General features: G+C 36.6%; 2 protein-coding genes across 2 annotated transcripts; one reads left to right on the forward strand and one right to left on the reverse strand.

Annotated features, from left to right (window-relative positions):
* Window positions 1-7970: 7970 nt before the first annotated feature.
* On the reverse strand, window positions 7971-8976 carry LOC130217384 (transcription factor HES-5-like). Its single transcript, XM_056449481.1, has 2 exons — window positions 8904-8976; window positions 7971-8808 (listed from the first exon to the last, which is right to left on the reverse strand). Exons 1-2 carry the CDS (start codon window positions 8958-8960, stop codon window positions 8407-8409), a joined length of 459 nt encoding a protein of 152 aa, XP_056305456.1. The 5' UTR covers window positions 8961-8976; the 3' UTR covers window positions 7971-8406.
* Window positions 8977-10475: 1499 nt separating this feature from the next.
* On the forward strand, window positions 10476-11311 carry LOC130217391 (transcription factor HES-5-like). The gene is made up of 2 exons (XM_056449493.1): window positions 10476-10572; window positions 10668-11311. Exons 1-2 carry the CDS (start codon window positions 10516-10518, stop codon window positions 11067-11069), a joined length of 459 nt encoding a protein of 152 aa, XP_056305468.1. The 5' UTR covers window positions 10476-10515; the 3' UTR covers window positions 11070-11311.
* Window positions 11312-11560: the final 249 nt, after the last annotated feature.

Raw genomic sequence — 11560 nt, forward strand, 5'->3', positions numbered from 1 at the left:
GCAAAAAGAGTTGTGAGACTGTTGGAGGTGCAGAGGCTTGTATTTATACCACTGCATTACCATTACAAAGCCATGTGGCCTGTGCTGTGTTACTGTTCCCACACTCTGGGACCAAAGGGCCGGCTCATCACAACAATAGAGGACATTAATTTTATGGTTAACTGCCTGCTGGCCCTCCACTGGAGGAATGTTTCCCAAGGTATGAGAGTGAAGGAATTTGACCTTTAAAAAAATGGAATTGTAGGTTGTGCATGTTTTCATATGCAGAGCATCAGAGTTAAAGATAGAAAGATTAAGATCAAATATATTTGATAACCATGATTTTTTAAATTATGTGTGCTTGTTTATAGTTTGCGTAACCAACGTATATTGAAACTCAGCAAAGACTGTCCAGTGATAAATAGGAATATATGCACATGTGCAATAAAGTAAAGCATAACAGTGTTTATTTGATGTGTATGCATGCATTTCATTTTTGTTTATCAAAAGATATTGCAAAGATTCAAGACAGTATATGGCTCAGTGGTGAAAAATTCAATAGTGTATTTTTTATAAACAATAATTATTTGATTTATGCATGCATCTAATTCATAAATTGTGTGATTAAAATACATATCAAATTCTCTAGATACCAAAAAATGTTCATTGATGAAAATAACGTATCCATTTGCATTGGTATACAATTAAAACATTTCAAACCATGCAAACAATTGTTTGATAAGTTTGTGCATGGACAAAAAGGGATTGTTCACTCATAAATGAAGATTTCTGCACCATTTACTCAAACTTAACTGGTTCTAAACTGATTTTCTTTGTTCTGTTAAGTACAAAAGAAATGTATTGAGTAATGTTGGAAACCAGCCATTGACAACCATAGGAACAAAAAACAATAATGGAAGTCAATGGCTGTTTCTTTCAAACATTCTTTCAAATCTTCTTTTGCACTGAACAGAAGAGGGGAACTCAAACGGGTTTTGCAGTATTATTTCAATTTTTATTATTTTATTTATTATTATTTTTGAATTATTTCAAAACTTTAGATCAGTGGTTCCCAAAGTGGGGGTCGGCACCCCCAAGAGGTCACGGGACAATGACAAGGGGTTGCTTGGTGATTTCCAAAAATCTAAGTAGTTTTATAACCATTAAAATTACCATATTTTATCCATAACCTGCTGAAGATAAAAATAGTAGTTTATAGTTACTACACTATATAGTTACTATAGACTATAGTAGCTTATAGTTACGAGTTCTGTTATATTAAAGGCACAGCACCAGCATCAGATGCAGCAGATTGATTTTATGACACCAGGTTAGACTTTCTGGCACATTTACAGCACTCACATACATTAAATAAATTAAATGAAGAATAGACTTCGGCCTATTGGTGTGTACGACATTGCTGCAAGGTTTCTGTATTTTAACCACCACAGAGAATACTGGGTGTCGCGGGCTAAAAAGTTCAGGAACCCCTGCTTCAGACAGCACAGTTCTAATAATGAAAAAACACAGATACATTTTTTAACACTTTACAAACCATAAAGACACTACTTTGTGCATGCATTTAACTCATACTTAATCGCTGAAGAACTATGCATATGTTTTCTAAAAAGTATTTATTTTGCAAAACTTAACAAAAACTATACTTTGCGATCAATTAAATTCACAATATGTAGGGCTAATGCAATTGATAGTACCATAATAGTTATTTGTAACTTAAATATGTGGTCCAAACTCTGTGCAATGTAGATATTTATTGATTTATTTGAATGATATCTCATGCAGATGTCCCAGGAGCGTGACCAACACATGCTGTCGACAATGGCACGCGGTTAAAACAGCCTGCCGCATCAAAGGCACAAGAGACACAGCTGGAAACACAGACTTGATCGCGTTCCCTGGAATATTCCTTTGATAAACTGTTAACAACACAACTGTTAGCTCCACTGAAGTTTAAAGTGATAAAACAGTCGCGTCCACGTGCCATACGGAAGTTAGTTCTCGTGTTTCTGAGAAGCTGCGTGAAAGCTGTGAAGGCACGCGCGGGACGACGATTTTAAAACTTCCTTTAGCGAGACGTTCAAATTCTGCGTTTGACAAAATAGTTATGTGAGGTGGAATAATGCTAATTGTGTTTGCATTAAAGTTCTACTTTAACTGACTTTGTCACCACACAATCAGCACGGAGCCGAAGGGATCAATGATTATTCATTCATTGTGCGCGCGACCTGCAGTCCACACAATCACGCGCCCAGACGCCCAAGCCAAAAAGGTCATATAACCCTCCTTCTGTTGTCACTGTGGGAAAGACACTGACGAAGTTCAAGCACGTGAGTAAAGTGGTTTTGAAGAACAACGAGAACTAGCAAGTGAATCTGGAGTTTTAATGGTGCTTGTATTTTAGACAAAGGGAGTTACCTCAGAACGCTTTAGCAAATTCACAACGCTCTTGTGCATTATGACCACAGCATCTGTCCAAACAGTATTCACAAGACATAACATCTTTTTGTGTTTTGTAGTCCATTTCCTTTTTGTCTTAAATATGAATAATTTCAATTATTGCTGGTTTGTTTCACAATTCACAGTGATCATAATTTACAGACCACAGTTAACAATCAACATATTGTAAACTCTGTTCGTTTCTAAACCCTGGGCATCATTATTTGGACATTATCTATATCATTGATTGAATGAATTCAGTATGAAATTCAGCCTATTTACATAAAGGCTCTAGTATTGCTAATTATCAAATATTGCTAGCTGTTATCGTATATTGTTTTCATTAGCTGTCTGACTTTTCTGACTATAAATGTAAGAATGAATGTGTATTTATTCTAATTGACATGTTTTCTGCCATTTTTTGTTGACACTTGGACGTTATTTATGTGCTTCTTTGTCTAACAAAGGGGTGTCCAAACTCAGTCCTGGAGGGCCGGTGTGCTGCATAGTTTAGCTCCAACTTCAATACACCTGCCAAGAGCTTTCTAGTAAATCTAGTAAGAGCTTAATTATCTGGTTCAGGTGTGTTTGATTAGGGGCTAAACTTTTCAGAACACCGGCCCTCCAGGACCAAGTTTGGACACCCCTGGTCTAAAGCACTTGAAGTGCAAAATCGGTGCTAACTGTGCTCAAGAAAAACTGTATGCAGACTTTCTGAAAAAGCCATAATACCTGATATTGATTTCAGCGTTTGTTTGATTGTTAGTCGTTCTATTACAGCAATTTAAAGTATCAGAGTTTTTTTACTGACGCACTATTATTTAAACTAGCATATGTATATAAATTTTATTGCAAATACAACAATGAGATAAAGTGATAAATAAACAATTTCCTTTTCTATTGTAATGGATAGCAAAGGAGCAATTCCATACAAATGTCAACCTTGCCATGAAAAAAATAGCAAAACCGTTTGTAAGTTTTTTTGTGTAAGCAAGTATTTAACAGTACTTTTAAAATACTCAAAAATATCTCTCAAAGTTTTAAGCAATTATTTTTGATTTACCAAAGTCAGACAAGTGCCAATTTCACACCTGTCACATCCACAATGGAAAGGTGTCACATCTATAATTGTAACTGTAAACTCGCTACCTTTTTTGGTCACATCCATAACGCATCCCAGCAAACAATTGTTTAATAGATGTCTAAACGTAGACAGCTTATCTAAACAAGGCTAAACTTGGGCTGTCAGTGAAAATCTAATAGAGATCTATGAATAGCCCAAAACTAGACTAGTTGTCAAATAGACAGATTAGACAGACTTTATATGTGTAGTCATTTATTTCTGTTTCAAGAGTTCACACTTAGCTGATAATCAATAAAGCGTATTTGGCATGCTGTCCCGGGAGAGAGCCCTGAGCTCGTAATATCCTCGAGCCCGGGGCTCCCACCCGTTCGAAGGGCGAGAGGGGAGTTCGAGCTCAGGTAGGTCTCGAGAGCTCCCCTGCTTGTTGCTGCGTGAGAAGTGTAAACTAGGGTTGTTTCATTGATAATTTGTTTAGTCGATTGACTATGTTTTATGTTTTTGGACGGTGGGAGGAAACCGGGGGACCCGGGGGAAACCCACGCGAACACGGGGAGAACATGTAAACTCCGCACAGAAACACCAACCAGTCCTATAGGAAGTTCGACTAGTGGTGTTTTTGCTGTGAGGCCACAGCGCTAGCCGCTGGGCTACCGTGTCGCCCATCGGAAAAAGAGGAGGAAGTAGGGGTGGAAGGGGGAGCTTCAAGACGAAGATAACTGCAGTGAAGAACTCTGGTTATTTATAATGCATCCGTAATCATCTAATTGGTCAGATTACGGAGCTAATGAGAAGCCAACCGTGCTGATTATAAGCACGTGATCCTCTCGAAATTAGTTTATGAATAAACCACACTTATTTGATGACTAGTCTAGTTTTGGGCTATTCTTAGACGTCTATTAGATTTTTACTGACAGCCCAAATTTAGCCTTGTTTTCGCCAAGACAACTATGTTTAGACGTCTATTTGATATCTTTTAAAAACAAAAAATGCTTGCTGGGATGTTTATTTTCCTCATTTAAAATTTAAAACATGTTACAGATTGATGTTTTACTGGTCCCACAACTCCGTGGTTAGTTGTTTTGAAAAATAAAAACTGATGTTTCAATATAATGTTAACTTAGACTTTCTATGTGAATGTATGCTTTGAGGTTTATACTGCAGATGTCACTTCCATAACACTGGAATTGCTTAAAGAGAGTTGGTAACACTTTAGAATAACTATCCGTTATAACTAGTTAATAGATCATTAATAAACTGTTAGTTAATGAGTTATAAATGACTTGTTAAATAAAAGTTAATAGTTTGTTCATTATTTATAACTGTGCCTTATAGATAGCCAATAGATAACTTACAAGCTGTTAGTTAGCAAGTTATAAATGACTTGTTAACTGTGTTTTAATGATTTATAACTATACCTAACAAATTACTAATAGATCATGAACAAGATGTTAGTAAATTACTTATTAAAGACTTGTTAAGTATCAGTTAATAGTTTATATATGTTATTGGGGTTTTATTCTAAAGTTGCTACTATTCTTTATTTATTAACTGTTAGTAAATCAAGAATAGTTGCAACTAGAATAACGTCCCAATAACATACTTAAGCTAATTAACTTATTAAAGACTTGTTAAGTTATTAGTAATTAACTTATTAAAGACTTTAACTTATTAAAGACTTGTTAAGAATCAGTTTAATAGTTTATATATGTTATTGGGATGTTATTCTAAAGTTTCTACTATTCTTCATTTATTAACTGTTAGTAAATTAGGAATAGTTGCAACTTTAGAATAACGTCCCAATAACATACTTAAGCTAATAACTAACACTTAACTAATATATTAACTCACACTTTACAGATCAGTTGTTCATAGTTTTTTAACCATCTACTAATACCAGTGAAACTTTGTAGAACAGCGAATGGATGCAACAAGTTCAAGCTACAGAAATTTGATGTGATATTTAAAATATAAAACTTTTGTACCTTTACCTTGTTCCACTCATAGGCTTTTCTGTGTGCTGTATTTTATCAAAGAAACTCCACAGATGAAATGTTGAACATTGTGTTTAACGTATAGAAACACACATACCGAGCCATTGCATGGCAGAACAGCAGTATACAAGAGAATACAGGTTTGGGCACTTTTGTGCTAAACATGAAAACAAAATAAATCAAAAATATATTATTAGAAAAGTTCTTCAAAGTTTCACTGGTGTTTTAGATGGTAAATAAACTATGAACAACTGATCTAAGTTAATATATTAGTTAAGTGTTAGTTATTAGCTTAAGTATGTTATTGGGACGTTATTCTAAAGTTGCAACTATTCCTGATTTACTAACAGTTAATAAATGAAGAATAGTTGCAACTAGAATAACATATATAAACTATTAACTGATACTTAACAAGTCTTTAATAAGTAATTTACTAACATCTTGTTCATGATCTATTAGTAATTTGTTAGGTATAGTTATAAATCATTAAAATACAGTTAACAAGTCATTTATATATGTTTCTTTATTTAACCAGATAAAAAACCCATTGAGATCAAGATCTCATTTTCAAGGGTGACCTGGCCAAGAGGTCTGCAACACACGACTTATGAAAAAAAATTCAAATAAAATAAAATAATATTATTATTATTATTATTATTAATCGAAAATCAATATAGTATAAAAATACAGTTCAGTTGTTCAGCTTTACCACATTTCAATAAATTAAAAACACATACATTGAGAAATGGGCTGTTGTTGTTTATAACTTGCTAACTAACAGCTTGTAAATTATCTATTGGCTATCTATAAGGCACAGTTATAAATAATGAACAAACTATTAACTTTTATTTAACAAGTCATTTATAACTCAACTAACAGTTATTAATTGATCTAATAACTAGTTATAACGGATAGTTATTCTAAAGTGTTACCAGAGAGTTTATGATGTGTATTCAATGTGTGTCTGTTTGTTTGTGTGTTCGCTTGTATTTTTCTCATATATCAGACATGCTGTGAGTTTGTGTTTGAGAACGTTCCCACCATCCTGGGTGCTCTAATCTGACGAGTGCAAACAATGCACTAATTGCTCCATTGAGAATGTTAATTGCGTCGCCGCTGTAAAACAAACAGCCAGTCTCAGCTCTACAGACATACTTGGGATATCAAATTTGTGGTTGTGAAATAGTTAGAAAAACAGACCAATCTTACCTTTATAGCATTTTCCAGACATTTATCATAGCTTCACTCTTTTTAAAGTACTTATTTTCAGCTGTGTTTTCTGCTAGCAGATGTGAAGCCTCTTGTAAGATTGGGTTGAATAAGTGATTCAGCCACTGTCATTCCTCTACATTAAACCACCTGTAGCAGCAGGCCTGAAGACATAAGGGTTGTGTGCCATAAGGCGCTAGGCTTTCTTTCACTCAGGTTCCCATGAGTTGTGTGCGAGAGGCTTGTCTTCCTTTCCCACAGTCTGTTCATGACTGCCCACAGCAAGCAAACAAAAGAAGTGTGTCTTGTTACACATCACATTAGTCGCGCTGTTTGAACTCCCTTTATTAGAGGGGGTTCCTAAGACATCATCGCAAGGCCATCTGGACTTTAGACACTGTTCAAACACTTTTAGGACTTTCCCAGGAAATTCCAACCTAGAATTTTTTACTCAAGTTAATCAGTCATTCGTTCATTTTCTTTTCAGTTTAGTCCCTTTATTAATCTGGGGTCGCCACAACGGAATGAACCGCCAACTATTCCAGCATATGTTTTACGCAGCGGATGCCCTTCCAGCTGCAACCCATCACTGGGAAATTCTCAAGTTTAGTGTTTAGTTATTTAATGAACGCTTGTTTTGGCATGGGGAGTAGGACAGCGTGTGATTGGTTGAGATAGTCAAAAGGATCCTGTTACTGTCTTTAACGATATTTCTTATTAAGTTTAATTTGCATATAATATAAAAATGCATATAATTTTGCTTTAACAAACTTAACTTTTTTCAATGAGCACCTCATGATAGGTTCGTAAATGTTTTTAAAAAACGTATTATTATTATTAATAGTATATTACTATTATTATTACTTCAGTTTAGCTGAGTTTATAATTTGCGCAGATTTTGCTGAACATATGACGTAATATGTATGCTGATTATGGTGAAATTTATCGTTATTGTTTTACAGGGGTCTTACCTGTGTTTTGAATTATGCGTTGTAAAAATGGGATGGTTATTTTTATTCGTTTATTTATATTTTCTCTCTTTGCATACTTTCTGGTTGACAGGACTAGCACCTGTCCTTTTTCCTCAATAAAGTGTCTTGTAAGTATATGATAGTTATTTAATGGATTACGAAGCATGATTGTGATTTATGTAATATCGAAGGTGTGATTGACAAATAGAAGTATTTCGGAATGATCACATCGCCACTGAACATTTGATATAAAATAGATTTTTATTATTTGTCATAAAACATTTGCAGATGTTGTCCATCTTCATTTAGTGCATTCCATTGTTGCTTGATTGTTAGACTTGTTTAAAACACAGTTACACTGCAATATCATTATAATATTGCCTTATAATCTTTATAAAAAGATTTGTCAGTGAGATTTGATTATATCAAATCTACACCACCAACAAGAAAATATTCAAAAAGAACAAAAACTTAATAAAAATCCATTAGATCTGTTAAACTTCTATTCATAGAACATAAATATGTACCTCAATGTGAGATATATAGTTGTAAATGTATAATATAACTGATAACAGTCAGTTTGCCAAAAAAGGCAAAAATAATCAACACCTAAAGTAAGAATACAGATAAATCTCTCGTGAAAGAACATTTTCTCTAAAAACAGAGTTAATTGTGGTAGTTCACATTGTTTTTTTAAAAAACACGAGAATTAAGTCTACCAGGGTCTCCAGATGTGACTGCGGGCTGGAGTGTGTTGTTTGGCGCTGCTGTTTGCGTGCGTTTCAGTGGTCTGAGGATTGTCCACATGTGTGTGCTGGTCTGCAGGAGTCTGCATGTGCAGGAAGAGCTTCATCAGTCTTGTGTGGCTCTGCGTCTGCACTGGGCACCGAGACAGAAAGCTGACGGCCTCCTGCACACATCTGGAGCGTCCGTCACCAACCGCACTGCTTTTCTGAGAGCGTCTCAAGAACTCAAGCGTCATCTCCAGGATATCAGCTTTCTCCTGTCTGGAGTCGGGCTGCTGCTTGACGAACTCTTGAGCCAGAAGAGTCTTGAGCTTCTCGATGCTGCTGTTGATTCGCTCTCGGCGGATCTTCTCCACCATGGGCTTTCTCAGCTGAGGAAACATTGAGGACAGGCGTTTAGAAACACTCATCCAGTATTTTAGGAATCTGACATTGAGAGCTGAGCTGTGAAATGATCAATATTTACCTTGTTTGTCAGTAGAGTTTCTCTGCTGCTGATTGATCCAGTGATTGTAGGAGCCATTGCTGTGGGTCTTGTGTTCAGTTCTCCTTCAGGATCAGATCTGAGCTGTGCTCAACTCTCAGTCCTCTCTCCTCTATTTATACTCACAAATCTCCATATCAATGTGTGAGTCTGGAGTTTGCTGGAGGTTCTCACAGTCTGCAGCCAATAGGAGAGCTCTAAAGACAGAAGGAGCAGAGGGCCGCCACATGCTCTGTGAGGCTTTTATTGCACTGGCAACAATGAGCTGCTCTCTGCCAGGCAGGTGGAGAGGGATGTATTACAGGGAGGAAGTTGTGAGAAAGTGGAGACCCCTTTTGAAGTTTCATCTCTTGCTAAGAAATCAGTTAGAAGGCCATGTGCCATTCTTAAGAAACATATGTCTGAGATCACTTAGGAAAATGTTTGTATTTTTTGCAACTAAATCAAATATCTTTAAAATGTTATTTAATTGATGAGAGTTTATATGAAATGACGCAATGGATGAAAAACATAAATCCTAATTTTAATTATTATGGAATTCATTGTCCTTTATGACATAAACCATTATCATGCAGCTCTGATTTTATTAGAAAATTATGCAAGAGACTATACTGTATGTCGTCTGTTTTAAGGTATCATAATTGTCTTAACATATTTGAGGAATCAAACAGGTGTATGTTACAAAGACAAATAAAATATATTAATTCATACATGCTAGGTTAATCAACTTTAATTAGACCTCTAAAACAGTAGTTAGTTATAAGCACGAAGTTTGGGTGCCACAGGTTTAGTCTAGTCATCTCTATAAGAATGCAGACTTTAAGGTGAGGTTCTCTAGTGCGGGACTGGGGACTGCACTTTCCAACAGGTTTCCCACAGTCTGTCCATTCATTAGAGATGAATAGAAGTGTGCCTTGCTGCAGGCAATTAGGCATGTCATCAAGGGACTCAACTGAAATCTCAAAGGGATGTTTAAGACTCTGTCCCTAATTGAGATTGCATTTTGTTTTGGAGGTCGTAACTCTACTGTCCCACTAAAGAATAAAAGCCTTAACTACAGTTTTACAAATGTTTTGGCAATAGTATATTTAAAGTTTTTTACAAAGTTAAAAAGATGAAAAGAGTGTTTTTCCTATCGTGAATACTTTATTGTTTATTGACTGATGTATGAATTATAAACCTTTGCTTTGTATCTTGTTTATTTGATATTTTTAATTGTGAAGAATATGAATTTTTTTTTATTATCTTAGGGAAACATTTAGCTCATTTCTTTAAAATATAGGCCTCTCAACAGCACGTGCCTTTGTAAGCAATTAATCCTAATGGTGAACACAGGGCTGCACTTTCTCACACACTCTCCCGCCCTCCACCTGCTCCCCAGAGATGAGCTCTTTGTGTTGGAGCAAAAAGGGCTTCAGCCGCCATGTGTCTCTCCAAACGCTCCGATTGGCTGCAGACTGTGAGAACCTCCAGCAAACTCCAGACTCACACATTGATATGGAGATTCGTGAGTATAAATAGAGGAGAGAGGACTGAGAGTTGAGCACAGCTCAGATCTGATCCTGAAGGAGAACTGAACACAAGACACACAGCAATGGCTCCTACAATCACTGGATCAATCAGCAGCAGAGAAACTCTACTGACAAACAAGGTAAATATTGATCATTTCACAGCTCAGCTCTCAATGTCAGATTCCAGAAATGCTGGACGAGTGTTTCTAAACGCCTGTCCTCAATGTTTCCTCAGCTGAGAAAGCCCATGGTGGAGAAGATCCGCCGAGAGCGAATCAACAGCAGCATCGAGAAGCTCAAGACTCTTCTGGCTCAAGAGTTCGTCAAGCAGCAGCCCGACTCCAGACAGGAGAAAGCTGATATCCTGGAGATGACGCTTGAGTTCTTGAGACGCTCTCAGAAAAGCAGTGCGGCTGGTGACGGACGCTCCAGATGTGTGCAGGAGGCCGTCAGCTTTCTGTCTCGGTGCCCAGTGCAGACGCAGAGCCACACAAGACTGATGAAGCTCTTCCTGCACATGCAGACTCCTGCAGACCAGCACACACATGTGGACAATCCTCAGACCACCAAAACGCACGCAAACAGCACCGCCAAACAACACACCCCAGCCCGCAGTCACATCTGGAGACCCTGGTAGAGCCCAGAGGGCCCACCGTACCATTGAGCAGACACGAGTCGTGATGCCAGTCTGAGATTGGCATGGACTGATGTTCAGAACGTAGGAATTGATTTCCACCTCTGCAGCTTCTGCAGGACATTTAATCTGCTTTCAGAGAAAGAGAGTTTAGTGAAACTGTGTGAGCAGTCATATTTGATCACAATGCACACGATCATTTGCTGTGTAAAATGATTATTACAGTGCATTTGTGAACATTAACATTCAGTAGAACTTTAAAGTCTGATTCAGACGTTTGAGGATTTCACCCATATTGGGTTTATTTTCTCTTCATCTAAACGATGACCACACTGCTTTAGTGCACTAAAAACACTTGATTTATATTTCTGCTATTAGAAATGCATCTTATCTTTTCTTATTATAGAAGAAATATTTCTTCATCAGAAAGATTTAATTTAGTGTTGAAGCACAAATGATTGTTTTGAATGTTTACATGAAGGAGACTTTTCCCC

The sequence above is a fragment of the Danio aesculapii genome, chromosome 23 (genome assembly GCF_903798145.1).
Source record: "Danio aesculapii chromosome 23, fDanAes4.1, whole genome shotgun sequence".
NCBI lineage: Eukaryota > Metazoa > Chordata > Actinopteri > Cypriniformes > Danionidae > Danio > Danio aesculapii.

Excerpts from the sequence above, each read along its gene's own strand:
- LOC130217391 (XM_056449493.1), top strand. The coding sequence starts at position 10,516 with ATGGCTCCTACAATCACTGGATCAATCAGCAGCAGAGAAACTCTACTG. Across the intron at positions 10,573-10,667 it reads AAACTCTACTGACAAACAAG|CTGAGAAAGCCCATGGTGGA; the intron begins GTAAATATTGAT and ends ATGTTTCCTCAG.
- LOC130217384 (XM_056449481.1), bottom strand. The coding sequence starts at position 8,960 with ATGGCTCCTACAATCACTGGATCAATCAGCAGCAGAGAAACTCTACTG. Across the intron at positions 8,809-8,903 it reads AAACTCTACTGACAAACAAG|CTGAGAAAGCCCATGGTGGA; the intron begins GTAAATATTGAT and ends ATGTTTCCTCAG.